Consider the following 20096-nt stretch of genomic DNA (forward strand, 5'->3'; position numbering starts at 1 on the left):
ATGCCACTTTGGTTTCATCATCCATCGATCACTTCGGGATCTGCAAATCTGCCTCCTCGCAGTCAGACAACAAAACAAACACAGCCCAGGAGTTGGTAATGGTTGACAAGATCAGTAGGAGAGGACAAAGCCAGCAGCTGCTCTGCCCTAAATCTGAAATCCAGTAGCTGACATGGGACGATGCCAGATACCAAATGTGGCAGGCAGCCTTCTCAAATGGCTCCCAATCATCTCTACCTCCTGGTATTCAGCCTCTTGGGTAAACCACCTCCCTGGGGAGGGAGCACGGCGGAGTGACTTACTCTAAGCAATAAAATACAGCAAAGATGACAGGATATCACCTGTGACTGGGTTACAAAAAACCATGACTTCCATCTTGCTATCAGACTCCATGACCTTCTTATCCTGCATACTTTATGAAGCAAGATGCCAAGTGTCAGAGAGTTCTAAAAATGTTTATTGAATGAGTGGATGATAAATTGTAAGATGCACTTTCAACTTTTGACTAAGGACAGTAGTCACAACCTCTCTCTAGTTCACTGGCAAAACAAGGAACAGCATAGCTTTGAGGCCGTATTTCTTATTCCTATATATAGCTGGTGTTCAACAAAACACAAAGGTATTAGCAGAGAAACAGCTATGATAGCTCAGCTCAATCACTTTGCATAGCAGATGGTTGAGAACACATTTATATCTCTGATACTATTTGCTTGTGTAAGAAGTTTCCCATCCTTTTCTGAGGTCTGCCTGGAAAATACACTGGGTTCCATTCCTGCTGCCCTGGCAGCGGGTCCTTTGGTTCTAAGGTTATGCTTCTGAATAAGCTTCTGGGATGTTGACTTAGAGGGTCTGCCAGCCCCATTTTTCTAAACAGTCTGGATCATATAAGAAAACAAAGTTGGTTTTAGAGCCGACACTGGAATGTATACTCTTCTGTAGCAGGTAAGGGGAAAATCAGAGATAAGGATGCTTGGAGCGTTTTTCCTCTTAACACCACACACAGACTGGGGCTAACTATCCTAGAACCACCCTTCTTCCCTTCCCTAAGAATACATCACATTTCAGCCAAGAATCGATCTACTTGGGGAAACAGGGCTCCAACTGAACACATATTAATTCCAAATTCTGTCTACTTGATTTCAGATCCCATTTCAACTTCATCCTTTGCTAACCACATCCTGGAAAAATTTTGTCTGGCCAGAACTCTGCAAGGTGTAATCAGCAAGAGGAAATCTCTCAGTTCAGAATACCTTAACAAGAATCCTTCACAAAAAATGGAATCCTTTGGCAGCAAGACAGTTCTTTTCACTTGTCCTTGTAAGCTTGACAACACAACAGCAAGGTCGACAGGATAAGATGCTGCTAACAAGTCTTAATGAATTAGCATGTGCACTTGACCTTGATCAGAAGTCTCCTAGCAACGGTAAAAAAAAAAAAAAAAAAAATCCATGTCGGTGGCATGCTGAATTCAGGGCAGGGAGGGGGTAACATCAAGAAAATCAAGGTCCCAGATGAAGCCATGGTGCTCCTACACCCTCACTGTAACATTTTTCTTGAAATTAAAAAATAATGTGGATGTAAAAGTACACATGATCAGGGCAAGAGTTCACACCAAGCCCTCACTTCCCAGGATTTTGACAATATCTCTGTCTCAGCAGGAGAGCGGCTGGTTTCTGATTAAGAAGCATTAGTGCTGAAATGGTTTCCTGCTTCAAAATACTTTCTCCAGTGGTCTCTGGAATCAGGAGTAAAATGCCAATAAAAGGTAAATGTTATCTGGAGGTGCAGTGCATGTTGCCATTATCACTAATTAGCAGTTTAGTTTGACTTAATCAGACCAACCCTGGAAGAAAAGGCTGACGGTATAATGCTGCTTAAGGTGGAAGCTGAGAACTAGGGTCACCTGAGTGCCTGACCAGGCTGGGCAGCCCAGGGGGGGATCTGAGTGCTGAGGACAGCAGAAAGGAAACACCAGCCCAGAGAGGGTGAGGAAGGGCTGCTAAAGGCCAGCCCCCTAATTCAGTTCGCCAGTGACCAACCCCAAATGTTAAGTGAGCTTTGACTTCCAAATGTAACTGACACATCAAACTTGTGATTCTTATTTCACATTTCCATATAGGATTCAATATCTGCAAAACCATTTTCTCTCATAGCTACCCTGGGACAGAAATCTGATTAACTCATTTTACCGATGAGGAAACTGAAGCCTGGGAGGAAAGCAGGTGGCCAACTCAAGGGGACTGCAGCAGATCAACTGTGAGCCAAAGATTTACATACAGTGGACACTCTGAGCAGCACATCTGTGTGACTTGCTCTGAGGGAGATACAGAAGGATGAGACGCCAACAGTGAATTACAGAGGCAACAGGTTAACGCGTGCAAGAAAAGTGGAAAATGAGATCCTAAAGAATTGAGTGTTAAACTCTGGTCCACAGCCTAAGCCATGCTTACCAATTTTGACTGAATCTCATTAATACCCGAGCCAAGAACCAACCTCCAAAGGCTCTAATCAAGAAGTCTGGGGCCTTGAAATCTGTTTAGAGAGCGAGGCCCTGACTTTATTTAATCGGACTGTGACCTGGTTAGAGACGAGATCCGCAAGGTTAGAAGCACGGAGTAGAGGCCAGTCCAGATAAGCATAAAGACATTTAGCATTTTTCATTTTAAAGAAATTTATAATAAATTTATAAATTTATAAATAAATAATAAAGAAATTTATTTATAGTCAAATCACATTTCATAATTCTCCTGGGTCACAAAAAGTCGTCTATTTTCAGCTACTCCTTCTGGGTAAACTGGGGCCAAAATGTTCAGACTGGCTCCAAATCTCCTTCAATCCATTACCAGACTTATTTACTTACTTGTTGGTATCCCATGGGTAGGGTCTGACCAAGGGGTCAGCTAGGCCTGTCAAGTTGAATGTCTGTTGTCTCAATATGAGAAACAACAGGAGAAAAACTGCAAGTGGAACTCCTCAGGGGAGTGAAGAGGCCTGTGTCTAAACAGAAATCCTCCTCTCTTATGGCTGCTCTCAAGAAAGCAGTCAGCGAAGACTGTTTCAAAACAAGTGGATTGAGAAACTACATTTTTGGACTCAGAACATGCTGCCAGTTACACGTGTAATTGGAGTATTTTTCATTTTAAAGATGATTATGTTTATACTCAAATCACATTTCATAACTTCCAGGACAACATGGGCTCCAGGATACAACTGGGTTACATATGAAATTCAATTATCATGACGTATCTGTTCCTCTCCCAGCACCTTCCCTTCCTCTCCAATACAGCTCCAGTACACTTATCATAGAAAAAATGAGAGTGGCTGGGCATGGTGGCTCATGCCTGTAATATGACACTTTGAGAGGCCAATGCTTGAGGCCAGGAGTTTGAGACCAGCCTGGGCAACATAACAACACTCGGTCTCTACAAAACACACATGCACACACAAACATACACACATGCACACGCGTACGCGCGCACACACACTAATTAGCTGGGCATGATGGTATGCACCTGTAGCCCTAGCTACTACGTAGGTTGAGGCAGGAGGATTGCTTGAGCCCAGAAGTGTGAGGCTGCAGTGAGCTAGGATTGTATCCTTGCACTCCAGCTTGGGTCACAGAGTGAGACTGTCTCTAAAGAGTGCATAATTGGGGCAGAGGACACAATTTTTCTAAAGACTACTGGGCAGTTTATTGAGCATACACTTATTCAGCAAGCATGTCAGACGCCCGAACTGTGGCCTATGAGCTGCAACTTTAACTGGAAACTGACAACAAAATTCTCTCTCGCTAAATCGTCCATTTCTTTCCATGTTGTTTGTCCCATCACTTCTTGGCACAGTTTCACTATAATGTCTGGTGAGACAATCCATCAAAAAAGTTGAGAAAGATTCCTCTTGGGAAAGGGGTCAGGCAAAGAGAAAAAAATTGGAGCCCAGAGGGTTAAAAAAGATCAATCTTCTCCATCACTTTCTTTTATTCTACAGAGCACAAAGTAACTGGAGAACTTGCCTTCTGGTGTGCAGATCACCGGACAAGTTTTGCTCTGGTGATCTCTAGGTGGTGATGGTCTGATGTCAGTGGGGGAGACACCTGCCAGGCAACACGTCTTGCCTAGAGCTGAACCGACAGGTGAAACTCTAAAGGCAAGTTAAAATAATTGGAGGCAATACTTCCAATCCAGGTGGTGAGATCAAAAGCAAACATTCTCCCATCTCCTTTTGGTTTTTTTTCTTGATTGAAATGAATCATTTACTCTTCAAATGGGATTTCAAGGTGAAGCCTTTTCATTTTAAAGGTGTACCAGTAAGATCATTAAATCTTTAAAAAAATTACTCCAGTTGCATTAGGTTCTCACAGTTCACAGAAAAACGCCTCACTTTGTTGTTGTTATTGACAACTAAGGTCTCTTAGAGCATTATTCCCCACGGACAGAAATGACACTTTACTGCAGATCCTAAGTTGCAGAATGGGCCACTAAATGCACCCTGGTAAAAGAAGTCATCTCAAAAACATTTCATTTTTGAAGTAAAGACCATTAACCTACATAAGTATACAAACCCGAGGAGAAATGAACGCATCACATTTCACCTCAGCAAGCATCGCTCCCACTGCAGTTAGTATTCTTGCTGCTATCCTTCCCATAACTGTTCTGTGCTTTCCAAACTAAGCACACTATCAAGTCCACCGCTCCTGCACTCTTCAGGTTTTTCATTTTCAAGGTGTAAATTCATTTACCAATTAGCGTTCTTCACCTTAAGTAGTACGGTTCCCGCCTTGACCTACTTTTTATTTCTTTACTCTTATGTGTGTCATGTAAGTCAAATGCAAGTGTGTGTGCTTAACACAAACACTGCAGGAAATTAAAAACTTAGTGCACTCATCTTACCACATACATAGTTAATAAAGCAGTTGTTTCTTAGAAATTGTGCACAAAATGTACAGAAGTGTTTGCCTTTGTGTCTCCAGGAAAGCAGTAACAATGAGATGGTTCCTTTGTGAGTCATCTCTAAAGGATTTCTACTCTTGCATATTTTTCAATTAAAGCAAAGAAATACATGAATGTAATTTTAAAAGTCAAATGATATCATGCAGTTTATGGCAAAAATCGAAGTCTTCGCTCTCCCTCCCATGCCATGGTCCCGCTCTTCTAGCATTTTTCCCTGGTACTTATTTCCATATTCATAAATAGCATGTTTATACTGCCTTACCTTGGTTTTTCAATTTTAGATATTATTTCCTGGCTCTCCTATAAACAATTAAGGTTTACCTCTTTCATGTTACATGCACCCTCATCCTCTCAATATTACAATTTCTGGTTAATCAATATTCAGTGCTTGTGTTCTGAAGACTATACTCTTCCCTGCTGAGCTACAACGCATATTATTATTGCATTTCTTGCCAATATAACAATTGCTTTTACTGAGGTAAATAATGGAATTGTTTTTCCGTTTGCTTAGTCTTCTATGGACTGATCAATAACTTTTGCCAAACTCTCCTAAAACCATCTAAAACTCCTGGTGGCATAAATTTATTAGGAAATCTCTCAGTTCCACTATTTCTAGAGACTAACTGGAACCCTACGAGCGGCAGGCCACACGGGATTGGTGACTGGACTTCTGCACCATTGTGATCCTGGGATCTCCTTTCCCATCACCTGGAGATTCTCTCTGCTGCATTCCCAGGTTGGGTTCCCTGTTTCCTGGATCTTGCATCTTTTTTCTTGGTTTATGCTCCCATGCAAGAAGAGCAATCCTCCAGTAGTTTCCTGAGAAAGGGTGCATGTGAGGTAAATTTTCTGGGACCATGCATGTCTGAAAACATCTTTATTGCACCTTCACACTGAATTGAAGATAGACTGGCTGTAGGTCCCCCGGTTTCCAGTGTTGCTTGTGAAAAGTCCAACATCATTGTGTTTCCTGATCATTGTTGGTTTTATTTCTCGAAAGCCTGTACAATCTTCTCTTTCTCCCTCCTGTTCTGAAACTTCTGTGGGTCTTTTCTATTTCATTATTCTAGATAGGTACCCAGCAGACTCTTTTAATCTGGAAGTTCCTGTGTTCTTTGCCTCCAGGACATGGTCTTTCATTACTTCCCCTTCTGTTTTATCTTTGTTCCTACTACTTTTGCCATACTTGTTTTACTGTTTTGAAGATTTCCTCAATTTTGCTGCCTTGATTTCTCCAAGTGACTTCCCATTTGCTTTATGTCTTTGTCTTTGATGTGAGAGATGTTCTTTAAATGTCTGGTGATCCTTGGCTGTTCACTTATACTTAAGAGTAAATCCCCAAAAAGCCTACTGGAAGATCATGTGCTTATGATGCAGGAGCCGTCACTATGATCAGGTGGAAAGCCAAGTGGTATACTGGGAAACCCCCAAACATTAGTATCTGTAGTATTTTCTCTTGGGCCTGTTACCTCAGAGAGGAATACACTCATCTGCTGGGGACTAGGGGTCCTGAGTGGGTTGGATTCTAAGCCTGACAACTAAGAGTTGTAAGGCATTCTCTGGGTCTCGCTGTTTAGTGGGCCCTGTGTTTCCCAAGGTACCTTGTTTCCATTTCCAACTGTTGCCATGTCCCCAGTTTCAGTGCTCCTCTGGTTCACCCTTTCCTTACAGAAGCCTCCCATCTTCTGCGGACAGGAGGAGTCGCCTGGCTTCATGGGTTGGAGAAGGCACCAGGAAGTTTAATGTCTCCTGTGACAGGCTTCCAAATAATCCTCTTCTTGTTTTCAGCCATACTCCTCATATTTCTGCCACCTGAGGTATCTGTGTCTCAAATTCTTAAGTCTTTTTTGGGGGGTGTCTACTGCACACATCCTCACAAACACTTGGCAGAAGACAGAAAACAGAAACCTCATCAGTGTGTTAGTCAGGATGGACCAGGCTGTGCGGTGATAACAAACCACCCCAAAAATCTCTGTGGCTTAAAACGATAAAGGTTGATTCCTCTCTCAGAATACATGTCCCAGGGAGCCCTACTCATTGTGGTTTCATGGGACCTGTGCTGACAGGGGCACAGCCATCTTGTGAGGCTGCCCCCTTAACATAAGGCTTTGGGGTTTGTTTCCACCGGGGAAGAAAGCATGGTCTTAGCTGCTCCCACTTGGAAGCAATACACTTCAGGGCTCACGTTTCCCTGGCCATGCTTAACTTCTAGAGGATGAGGAAGTGCAGTCTTCTCCATGTTTGAAAAAATAAAAGAACTGGAAATCCTGGGGCACACTAACCCTTCCATCACAGCCAGTTACCACTTGGGTGTTGTCAAATTTTGTTGTGCTCATCTGTTACTGTTTCCTCTGTCAGCGTTTGTGCTTTTTATTATTTTACTGGAATTCTAGGAGGGAGAAGAGATAAACATCATCTCAAGCTATATACCACACCACTTAAAGTAGCCAAAACCATCCAGTTTACACCGTGTGCTTGCTAGCATCAATCTCCCTGAGTCTACTGTGACTCTGTTCTTGAATGATTCTGTTGCCTATAGACAGATCAGTAGGCTATGGGTTTTCAGAACTGGTCTTCAGGCTGGGCTTGGTGGCTCATGCCTGTAATCCCAGTATTTTGGGAGGCTGAAGCAGGTGGATCACCTGAGGTCAGGAGTTCAAGACCAGCCTGGCCAATATGGCAAAACCCCGTCTCTTCTAAAAAATACAAAAATTAGATGGGGATGGTGGCATGCACCTGTAGTCCCAGCTACTTGGGAGGCTGAGACAGGAGAATTGCTTGAGCCTGGGAGGCGGAGGTTGCAGTGAGCCAAGATTGCGCCACTGCACTCCAGCCTGGGCAACAGAGCAAAACTCCATCTCAAAAACAAAACAAAACAAAAAAAGGAAAAGGACAGGTCTTCATTATCAATATTTTTCAAGAAGGGGATTGGGAGATACTTCTCAAGCACATATTTAGAAAATGGAAACCCCTTACTAGAAGAAAAGCACATTAAGTATTTTTTCAAATGTTTAGAACACAGTTATTTTCTCTCAGTGCTGAGCATGTAATAGATGTGTTCAGTAAACTCTTATGGATAAGCAATCCCGTTTTCTCTCTCTATACAACTCACCAGCAAACAAATGCCAGTTTGCTCCAAGAAAAAAGTGCTTAAGTTCTGGGGGAATTAAAGGTAGTGTTAAAAGCAGATTTAGCAATTAGCAATGGTGGGTGACAAATGGCAATACAGGTTTTTTTGTCTCCTTTTATTTGCTTCATTATGGTTTCTGATCTTGCCACTTTGAGAATGCAAATACTCAAAATACTGCTTTTGTAAGAATACCATTTCTCCAGGTCTGCTGACCATAATCACAGTGAGATAGCTCTTTTTGTTAAAACTTTATCTGTGCTAATAAAAGATTTAGTTAAATCTAATATCCACAGCACTTACATGGGGAAAGTGCCCAGATAATACATTTTTTCCTTTAAATCATTAGTTCTCAATCTTTCACATGCTCATGAATCTCAGAGAAAGTTTACAAAACAAAATAAAATAAAATGAAACAAAAAACCAGATCACTGAGCCCCACATCAGGTATTCTGGTTTGGAAAGGAAGGGCAGTAACTTGCATTTCTAATAAGTACCACCCAGACAGACTTCAGGCCACATGGCTTTAAAACACCTTTCCATTTTCTATAACAGCGTACATGGAGAATGAGTGTTCAGTAAATATTTTTTGATGCTGAGATGGAAATCAACAGAATATAATATCATTATATTCTCATAAGACCATTACAGAGGCAGCAAAGGAAGGTCTTTCCTATAAATATGGCATGACAGATGAAATACAACCCACAAATAGCTTAAAAATGACTGCTGGAATACTCTAAAGCACAGGTTTTCAGTTTCACTTCATATTAACTATTCATAACCCAGTGATCCATACTGATTTCTTAGCATCAAGCTGAATTTCTGACATGGTGGGTTCCTAAAGCATCATACAATGTTCTATAATTAATTTTACCTTTTGAATGAAACAGCATGCAAGAGAGTTAAGTTGTTCTCCTAGTTCAAATGAATAAAAGCCAGCCTCTAGCCCTACCATAGGCTGTGCTGTGGGCTCATTGTGAGGCTGCAGGGGCAATTGGTTAAGCAGGTCATTTCAAGGAGCTGGCGCACTGGAGAAAGCTGAAGGAAGAGGCCAGCATCTGGACCAACTGTGCCTGCAGCTTTTTCCTCTGGTTTCTAAAAGGATACAGAAGTCAGCCTTTTGCCAACTCCCTACTTTTGAAAACCTGCTCTATTTCCACCTCATTTGCAAAATGCTTGCTGCAATCCCTCCTAGCTGGGAGGAATCTGGAGACAGCTGGAGGTCAAGGAGAATTCTGCATGTGAGTGCACCTGTTTTTTCACTGAATCAGAAGCCTAGAAAAGAGAGAGACAGGACATGCCTGAACTCACTGACCCAATGCTGCCCCCTTGCTGGAGAGAAATGAAGTTCCCTTCCCTACTGGTTTCCAACCTTTTCTAATCCGCTAACAGCAAATGCTGACTATTCCTTAAAGAGGAGGTGAATGCTACCACTCTGACCTGCATAGCTCTTTCTGTGTAAGTAAAATGAACAAATACCTTACAATAATGGTTTCTCACTCCAAAGATATGTATTGAGAAACGTCCTGGTGCAATCATAAAATGTAGAATTAAATGAAATTGAATATAAGCTCTTGACCCTTATCTTACTCTAAGATCCATTTTAAAATGAAAGGCTTAAAAATTATTCAAGAGTATGGAAAGGGAGAGTAGAAGCAGAGAGAATCTTTATAGCAAAGGAGTCAGAGCAAAAGTTAGTCTTTCTGATACATTCTGAACAGATAGTGACACCTAAGCTTGCCATGTTATAACATTTCCTAGGTATTTCAAAAATGGAAAATGTCAACAGTGGCATCAATTACTTTGTGTAGCTCTTCACAATGAAACACAATTTGGTTTAAAACAGAATACATATCTTTTGTGAAGTGGGAAGGATGACCTGATACAACCAGATGTGAAAATTATGCACCTATTGAAGCCCACAATGAGGCATAGGGTGGGTGGAAAAACTGCAGAGGCCGGGCGGGGTGTTTCACACCTGTGATCCCAGCACTTTGGGAGGCCAAGGCAGGCAGATCACTCGAGGTCAGGAGTTCAAGACCAGCCTAGCCAACATGGTGAAACCCCATCCCTACTAAAAATACAAAATTAGTTGAGCATGGTGGATGCGCCTGTCATGCCACCTACTCAGGAGACTGAGGCAGGAGAATCACTTGAACCTGGGAGGTGGAGGTTGCTGTGAGCCAAGATCGCACCATTCCACTGAAGCCTGGGCAAAAAGAGTACAATTCTGTCTCAAAAAACCAAACCGAAACAAAAAAATCGCAGAAACCGGCCAGATGCTGTGGCTCACATCTGTAATCCCAGCACTTGGGGAGGCTGAGGTGAGTGGATCACTTGAGGCCAGCAGTTCGAGACTAGCCTGGCCAACATTATGAAACCCCGTCTCTACTAAAAAATACAAAAATTAGCTGGACGTGGTGACACTTGCCTGTAATCCAAGCTGCTCGAGAGACTGAGGTAAAATTGCTTGAACCCAGGAGGCGGAGGTTGCAGTGAGCAGAGATCACATCACTGAGCTCCAGCCTGGGTGACAGAGCAAGACTCCATCTCAAAACAAAACAAACAAACAAACAAGCAAACAAACAAAACTGCAGAAACCCCTGGCAGAAAAAGGCTCAGAAGGATTTCCTCCAAAGAGGGCACACTACCCATCCCAAATCTTCAAGGGATTGATTTAAGGCAGTTCTCAAATTGTGGTCCTGGGACCAGCATTTTTAGGAACTTGTTGGTGACAACATTGAACTTTACCTGAGAACCAGAGAAACAAAATGAAGAAATACTCCCATCCTTTTGTGTTCTGGGAAACTCCTTCTCCTCTGACTTAGAACAGGGATAGGGATGCTCCTCTTGTTTACCTATGACAAGGCCAGACGCAGACCCTCCACATTTCCATTCTTTCTTCACCAACCATCAGCTGAACTGCTTGCTAATCAAACTTTGGTTAAGGGTCTCTCCTTCCTCCAGGTGCGTGACCTTTGGCCAGCATACTACCACTCCTGAGAAAACGCTGGTCTCAGGTAGAAACATTCTCTGATCCACGGCACATTCAACTCCCACCCTTTTCACGCCACTTTCACACACCCCGTTCTTTCTACTTGGCTACTCCTCCCTATAAAACAACTTCCCCCTTGTTCCTAACCCTAGAGACCCTTAAAGATCTTAAGGTCAGAGGTTCTCCTACCGCAACAGTCCTTCCTCCCTATAATGAAACAGTATCTTTCTCCCCTTTGCAATAATCCTTTCCAAGGAAGTCTCTCCTTCCTCAATCAGGGCTTGTTTTTTATTTGGCATTAGAAATACAAATTCTCGGGTCCCACCCCACTCTTTCTGAATCAGAAACTGGGGGTGGAGGGCAATGTACCCAAGAAAGCATTTCTCACAAGGCCTCCAGGCACAGTGTGGGAAGCACTGATTTGAAGCCATCCTGCTAACAATCTGACGAGTGCATTCAACACTTTCTCTCCGGCTGGTATTTGAGAGTTTAGGTGCAACCTGCTTCTGAGGCTTAGGGTGGAAAAGTTATTAGCCTCCCCACAGACCATTTCCCATAAAGCCACTACCCAAGGGCACACAAGGCCATGGGGCGCCATCTTCCCTCCCGCCGCATGGGGCTGAGGAAGCCTGAACCCGCACCGACTTACATCTCCGTCCATCGGCCTCTGGTCGTCACAGTCCCTGGTGGGGCTAATGTCCTGGCGCATGACCCAGATGGGCTCTTTGGGCTCGTCGGGGGTGTAAGGCGAACGGATGGTCCTGGTTTTCACCTCCTCGATGGCCTCCTTGATGTCCTTGATGGCCAGCGAGATGGCATCGCGCTTCTCCTTGCTGTACCGCTGCCCTGCTTCGCCGCCGCCAGCGGGGCCTGTTGCCCGCTGCTGCCCCGCCGGTGCCTGCAGCCCGGGGCTGTCGGGGCGACCCCCGGTCGGGGTAGGGGGTCGCTCCAGGTCCTGCTCGGCCTCGGGCATGTCCTCGGCCGCCTTGTCGAGGCTCTGCGAGCTCATGCTCTGCTTGACCTCGGCCACGATCTGGTCGATGTCCTCCTCCTGCTCGTAGCTGTCCATGCGCGGATAGGGCGCGAACTCGGCCTCCTTCTCGGGGCTGTCAGACTCGCCGTCTGAGCGCTCGTCGTAGTGGTGCAGCCGCGCGCCCAGGGCCTCCTGGCGGTATGCGGCCGCCTCGTCGGGCTCCTGCTCGTAGAGCCGCAGGCCATCGCGCGCGTCCAGCTCCGGCGCGTCCCCTATCTCCTCGTACACGTGCTCCTGAAGACCGCCGTAGTCGGCGTAGGGCTCAGCGTAGGGCTCGTCCTCGCCGCGGTGGAAGAGCCGGTGCGTGTAGACATAGCCTGAGTAGGCCGCGTTCATGGCCTCCTCGTGCTCCAACGAGTGGAAGTGCAGGTGGTTGGGCAGTGCAGGGCGGTGCGTGGCCTCGGCGTGCTCGGCCTCCGCCTGCTCCGTGTACTCCTCGGCCTCCGGCCGGTACTGCACAGCGTAGGCGCTCTCGTCCTCGGGGTCCTGTGCGCGCTCCGCATCGTAGCCGTCGCGGGCCGCGGCGATCACGTCGCCCTCGGCGGTGTCCGTGTGGTTGTGGAAGCCGCTCTCGGTGCTGGCTGAGCGCTCCAGGCATTCCCCACGCTCCTCCTCCTCCTGGCCGAGCTGGGCGCGGAGGTCCTCGAGGGCGCCCCCGCGCTGGTGGCGGCCCGCATAGTGCTGCTGCTGTGGCGGCTGCTGCTGCTCCTCTTCTACGTCGGGGTGCTCCAGGTCGGCCTCCACCGACTCGTTCACCTCCCCACCTGCCGCCTCGTCAGTCACCTCCACCTCCGCAGACCCCTCCAAGTGGTTCATGGTGGGAGTCGGGGACGGCTAGGAGAGAAGCTGGGCCTGGCTCACTGCGCTCTCATTTTGCTCCACTGGGCTGGAAAAACAAGAAGGGGAGAGGCTGTCACGTGGTGCAAACTGTCGTTATGAGCTGAATATTCAGATAACCATAAAAACAACTGCTATTGATTCCTTTGGTTCTGGGTCAATTAAAAAATGACTGCAAATTTCAGCTCAATCTGATAGCACATACATAGCACGCAGCATAATTTGTAACTACATATCTACTTGTTTAATTGCTTATTGGCTTTCTCCGTTCCCCACCCCTCACACTGAGCGCCTCAGGAACGTTTTGTTCTCCACCATGCATACGATTCGGGTCCCATTTCTGATGCATCTGAATAAAGAGTACTACTAAATTGAATGGGCCAATTGACACATTTTCTATATGCTAACAGATAAATCTCTCCAAATTAAACTAGGATCCTACAACTTTAGAAATCACTCTTTAAATCAATTTCAAAGAAACATAATTTTGAACACCTTTTGAAGCCATTGCTGGCAATACAAGTATGCAGCCATTCTGAGGGAGGCTATCAGCTAGCAGTGGGGTCCCATCATGGCTCTGTCATTACTGCTCTGTGACCTCAGGCAAGTGGCTTAATTTTCTGGACCTCCATGGTGTGACTGGACTCATTTCCTACACGCAGGGTGTTAACAGCTATTACACAGGGTAAAAAAGATTCTGTAATCAAATAAGTTTGGAAAATGCTGAGTTACAGTTGACTTTTCATTGTTAATATCCAGAAGGAGGAAGATACAGGATACAGGCTTTCCCTAACTTGTTTGACCAGGAGACACGTTTTCCTAGAGGCCAATGTTATACAGCAGCTGGTTTCTAATAGTCAGGCCTCCCTACTGCGCACTCAGCATCCAGGATGCAACCAACCACGGAGACAATATTAGGGAAAAAAATCCAATACAACACAACAATAAAAAATAATGCAAGTAAAAATAAAGTATAACAACAATTTACATAGCATTTATATTGTATTAGGTATTATAAGAAATCTAGAGATGATTTACAGTATATGGAAGGATGTGCATAGATCATATGCAAATACTATACCATTTTATAATGGATTTTTATATCCACTGGGGTCCTGAAACCAACCCCCACAGATACCAAGGGAGGACTATATTCACTTTCCCCATATAACCTACATCTAAAATTCTATGGTTTTATGAGTTGCCATTATAGCTATAACTGGATAACAAGTGTAATTTTTAAAAAATATGGGTAGGTCTCTTTCTATTTTCAGATAACTTTTGTAGCTCGAGAGAAAGATTTAGTTTCAGTCTCTCTCAATTCTTCTGATCACAAAATAGCTTTATAGTATAATCGGTGCAGTGTATAGAAATAGACACAAAGAATGTAAAGAACAACAACAAAACAGGCAGGACCACTATGATTTTGAGATCCCTGTGGTAAACAGGCTCAACAGTATGTGTAAACTTGCTATTGTGTTCTTTTGGAGAGCCTCTCTTACAAATGGACACAATGGATGGGAAGTGAACTCTTAAATGTAACAGCAGACAGCCCCAGGAGGACCAGGGACATCTGATTGACTCTTTAGTAGTGAGATGCATTATATACTACTCAACCCCCCATCACAACCACAGCAATTTCCTTCAAGCATTGATGACCATCCCAATAGCAAAGGAGACCATTTTGGAGCTACCAAGTCCACATTCAAGCAAAAGCATCATGTCTTCCCATTCTTTGATGGATCCACCCCTGATTTGTGCTCACTAGAAGAAAAGAATCATGATTTACAAGAGATGAACAGTCTTTATTGCTTCCCTACTTGACGTGAGTCCCACTTGATACAAATTAGACCCAGCCTCTTTTGAATAATTGTGGGCTCCTCCCATTAACTCCTGAGAACAGCAACTGTGGACTAAGTGTAAGAAAGTCTTCCAAAAGCTATGAATCTCCCTTCAAACCTTGATGGATGGTTAAGGCTGTAAACCAGTGGCAGGGTGGGGTGGGGAATGATTGAAGCTGTTCCACCTCAGATCATCAGCCATCAGTTAGATTTTCATAAGGAGTGCACGACCTAGATCCCTTGCATGTGCAATTCATAATAGAGTTCATGCTCCTAGGAGAATCTAGTGCTGCTGCTGATCTGACAGGAGGTGGAGCTCAGGTGGTAATGCTCACTCACCTGCTGTTGTGCAGCCCGGTTCCTATGGGCCATGGACTGATACTGGTCCACGGCCCAGTGGTTGGGGACCCTTGCTCTAAACAGAAGAGGCAAGTGTTGTTGCTGCAGGCCACCGAGTTAAATGGCCTCCAGTGGATTATGAGAAACACAAAACAAATATTCAACTCAATACAACACATGGACAAGAACAGTGTACCCAAGTTTCCTTCATAAGGACTTTCTAAAAAAGACAACAGATAAATCTTCATTAAATCTACATTGGTTTGGTAATGTACAAATCTAATTCTAATAAACACAAAGCGAGCATTCACAGAAAAGGATAGCAAACATATCATAGACTTTCTTGGGTTCTGTTACCCTGAGGTGTCTCAGTTGTATGTGGTCAGTGTAAGAAAAACAGTAACAAAAACCACAGAAAGCACCTGAATGACCAACAATTCATGATAACCGTATGTGGAACTGACCAAAATGCTGTCTTCAGGGAAAATGGCTCTTCTTTAGCTTGATGAAAATCTATTGACATATGTATTAAAAAGAAGTTTTAGCTTATTCTGGGTTAAAATTGGTGAATGGTACCCTCTTATAACCCCTGTATTGATTCAAAGGAAATGGAATTTCCTTCCGTGTATATCCACTAAACTGTGGTAAAGGAAGTTCTCTGGTGGGGCAGGGGGTGGTGGAAGACAGTGTTAATGTAGTTTTGGTACAACAGAACTTTTTGTTCCCCAAGTGCCTTCTCCTTTTACCCCCATCCACAGACCTCATGGGAGTATTTACATATATAGTGTTTGTATTTTACACATCATCGTGTTTTCAAGAATATGATCTGGGTTGTGGTATTGCAACATGTTAATGAATAACAGACATTGACTTTGGGAGTTTCCCTAAGACAAAAAGGCAATTGTCAAATTTTAAGGAAGGAGCTGAAGTTGATGCTTAGGTTTATCCCTACACACAAGAGGACTGTTCTCCATACCCTGGCAACTTTGGGAGTGGTATTTATAAAAAACATTTAAGCTGCTTTTTAAAAATCCCAGGTTATTGTGGGAGTATATTGTTGGGACGAAATTTTTGAAAAGCAATTTGGCAAGATGAATTAAGTTCTTCAAAAGATAACATACCTTTTGCCCCAGTAATTCTACATATAGAAGTCTAAAAGGAAAAAACTTGAATGTGGACAAAAATGTTTCTCACAATATTTTCTTCAAAAGCAAAAATTTTAAACACCAAATATTAAGTGCTAATATTTATTAAGTACTGATAAGTACAATGCTAATCACGTTAGGGTTATATTGTGATCAGAAAGATGTGGGGGTTTTCTCTCTGGGAAGTTCCACCTGGAGTTTCCGTAACACTTAACTCAGCCAGCCACAGCTGAAGAAATCACACCTCCTCACCCTCCCTTCCCATCCTGGCTCTCAAACTGGGTTCCCTCCTGTATTTCCCATATGGGCAAATGGCACCACCAGCCACCCACTGAATCATCTCCTTCCCTTATCTCCCTCCTCAAACTGATGCCAGAGTCCACTGTCTTAATAACTCTTGAATCAGCCTTGCTGCCACTGCTTTGTCTTGGTCTGTCTTCACTACCTGGTTGCTTCCTTGACTCTGCTTTATCAGCCCCCTCCAGTCCATCCTCCCCACTGCCAACCTGATGATCTTTATAAAATACAAATCTGAATCCCATAACCTTACTCCTCAAACTCTTCAGTGATTCCCTTCTAGGGCACAGTATAAATGCTTAGCTAACTATGTCCCAGGTACTACTAGGCATTTTCCATGTGATGCGTTTAAATTTCACACTAGCCAATGAAGAGTACTGCAATTATCAGCTCTTCTGAAAATGAGGCAACAAGTGATTAGAAAGGTTAGGATTGTCCCAGGTCACACATCTGGTAAGGGAGGCCCCCTGACATTTGATCTCTGCACTCTAGCTCTGGGGTCTGGGCTCGAGTCCTATTCCTGGCCAACAAAGCCCTTGGGATGCTTCACCCCTTTAGTCTATCTTCACACTTCACCCTGCACCCTGCATTCTAACAGCCAAAGTCCTGGTGTTGGCCCTAACTGCCCTCCCTATTCATGACATATTTTAACTTATAACTTTTCTTTGGTGAATCTTTCTTGTCTTCTCCAGGCCATGTTCATACTTGATGAATGTCAATTAGGTGCCAGCCTCCAGGCACGCTCGAGGCACTGGGGCAGAACAGTGAGCAAGCCAGAGGAGGCTTCCCTGCTTTCAGGAAGTCCCCATTCTATTGCATCGGGTGGGGGGCAGAGGGAAAAAGGGGCAGACAATAATTATGTAAATAAGTAAACAACTTCATAGGGAAACAATTTATGAAGCTAATACAACAGAGTAATGCCATGGAAAATGACTGAGGAAAGGGCCATTATGTAGATATTATTCAGAGAATGAGATATTTGAGTTGAGGTCTGAATAATCAAGAAAGAGGTGGCCTTGTGAAGATCTGAGGGCAAGGGCTTTGAGGTGAGAAAGGATCAGCTGTGTTCAAGGACAGAAATAATGTTTGCAGGCAGGTGTGGAGTCAGTAAGGGACCGTGTGATGGGTGATGGGAACAAAGAGATGGGAAGGGGCTGAGCTGGGCAGGGTCTGGTACATCATGATAAATGGTGTGGATTTTATTTCAAGTGTAGTGGCACACTGCTGGGGAGTTTAAACAGGGGATTGATAAGTCCCGACTAAGCCTCCCTTTGTGCCCGCTGTGCTTTTTCTCTCTCTCCCTTTCCCTTTCTCTCTTTGTCTCACACACACACCATATATATATTATATAAAAGTATATGTATGTATATATATAATTATATATATAAAATATATGTATATATATGAAATTTATCATGGCTTTTCTCATTCTGAGTGGTAATTCTTTGTAAGTATCAAGTCCTTAAGAAAAGATGTCTTGTCACGTACCTTTGATTTTCTGGTGCCAAGCACAGAGGGTATACAGAAGGTGGTCAAGGAATTTTTAATAACTGAAAAAGGAAAAATCTTTATCCTCCACCCCTCCCACCCAATAGTTGGGGCCTTATAGACTTTTAGACATTGGCATGATCAGCCTTTGGAGAAGAACTCATTTCTTCTTTCTATCTTAAATTTTTGTAGCTCTTATTCACCCATGCAAACTCCTTCAACTTCTTCTAATGCTTTAAGTGCCTAAAGAATACAAATGATTCAACATTCTCCTGCATTTGAGTGTGTTGATCCAATGGGCATTTATCGGACATGTACCAGTCACTGTGCAAGGCAAGGGGCACTCTGATCTTTATAAAATACAAATCTGAATCCCATAACCCTACTCCTCAAACTCTTTAGTGATTCCCTTCTAGGGCATAGTATAAATGCTTAGCTAACTATGTCCCAGGTACTACTAGGCATCTTCCACGTGATGTGTTTAACCTTCACACTAGCCAATGAAGAGTACTGCCATTATCAGCTCTTCTGAAAATGAGGAAACAAGTGATTAGAAAGGTTAGGTGAACCAAACTATGGTTCAGGGCAGACAGCTTTGATAGTTATGATACCTGGTGTAAGTGCAAAATAGAAATATGCTCAAGATACAAAAGGAGCCTAGAGTTCAAACAATGACAACAATTGTAACACCTTGTGAATCATATTAAGTGCTGCTGTTCTTATGGGTTCTGGATTTCATGAGCTAGTGAGCATCCCAAGCAAGCTGAGGAAGGAAGTGGCATCATCTAATAAAAGTCCTTGATGATGACCCATGTACCTCTGGAGGCAGGCAGAGGCAAACAGAGGAAGAGCAGCTGATGGAAGAAAATCTCTCCTCCTCTACAAAAAAAGTTGGATGACCTGGAAGACACAGGCAGAATAGTCCTCTCCTCAGGGGCACCTGCAAAACATGAAGAAGGGGTGCTGTGGCATCCTGGCTACAGGATGAGGGTATCCAGGTTATCAGTGGTGAAGCACACATGCTTTCTGGTCTATGGTTCTAGAATGTTCCACAGCTTGGGTGGAAAAGGTGAACAAAAAGAGGGCATTCCACTTCAGTGCGCCATTTAGAAATAGAATAGTTCATGATTCAGCAGTTGAATCCAGGTATCTCATAATGTGTAGGAGAGGCTCATGTTGATTTGGGATTGATAGAAGGCGAGGCTGTAAATTACTTTAGTTGCTCTTTCCTTAAGTAATCATTAATGAGCATTTCCAATAAACTGTCCCTTTTAGCATATTCAGAAGTAGTGTTAGAAGAGGGGTCAGACATAAGGCAAATGCAATGTAAAGAAGAGCAAAAGGCATCATACCAGGTTGTTAACACAGAGAGGAGTTTGTGTACATCAGTGATAAACAAAGAAGAGCATTACATAATGATAAAGGGTTCAATTCAACAAGAAGGCTTAGCTATCATAAATATATACACACCTAACATTAGAGCACCCAGATTCATAAAACAAGAGCTTCTAGACCTACAAAAAGACTTAGCCATATAATAGTAGTAGGGGACTTCAACACCCCACTAACAGTGTTAGACAGATCATCAAAGCAAAAAACTAACAAAGAATTCTGGACTTAAATTCTACATTTGACCAATTGAACCTAATAGACATCTACAGAATACTTCACCCATTAACTACAGACTATACATTCTTCTCATCTGCATGCACATGGAACATACTCCAAGATCAAACACATGCTTGGCTATAAAGCAAGTCTCCATGAATTCAAAAAATCAAAATTAAAATCATACCAGCTATATTCTTGGATCACAATGGAATAAAACAGAAATCAATACCAAGAAGATCTCTCAAAACTACACAATTACATGGAAATTAAGCAACTTGCTCCTAAATGACTTTTGGGTAAATGATGACATTAAGGCAGAAATCAAAACATTCTCTGAAATAAATGAAAAGAGAGACACAAGATACCAAAATCTCTGGGATGCAGCAAAAGCAGTGTTAAAAGAAGAGTTTAGAGTGCTAAATGCCTACCTC

At 43.5% G+C, this 20096-nt stretch overlaps 1 protein-coding gene across 1 annotated transcript in view; it reads right to left on the reverse strand.

Annotated features, from left to right (window-relative positions):
- APBA1 (amyloid beta (A4) precursor protein-binding, family A, member 1) overlaps positions 1-20096 on the reverse strand; it is a 230839-nt gene that overhangs the window by 53682 nt on the left and 157061 nt on the right. Inside the window, exon 2 of the mRNA XM_011970151.1 lies at positions 11724-12993. Coding sequence (XP_011825541.1) covers positions 11724-12923 — 1200 coding nt within the window. The 5' untranslated portion in view covers positions 12924-12993. The remainder of the gene's footprint in view (positions 1-11723; positions 12994-20096) is intronic.

This window comes from Mandrillus leucophaeus, unplaced genomic scaffold (genome assembly GCF_000951045.1).
Source record: "Mandrillus leucophaeus isolate KB7577 unplaced genomic scaffold, Mleu.le_1.0 Scaffold93, whole genome shotgun sequence".
Classification (NCBI taxonomy): domain Eukaryota; kingdom Metazoa; phylum Chordata; class Mammalia; order Primates; family Cercopithecidae; genus Mandrillus; species Mandrillus leucophaeus.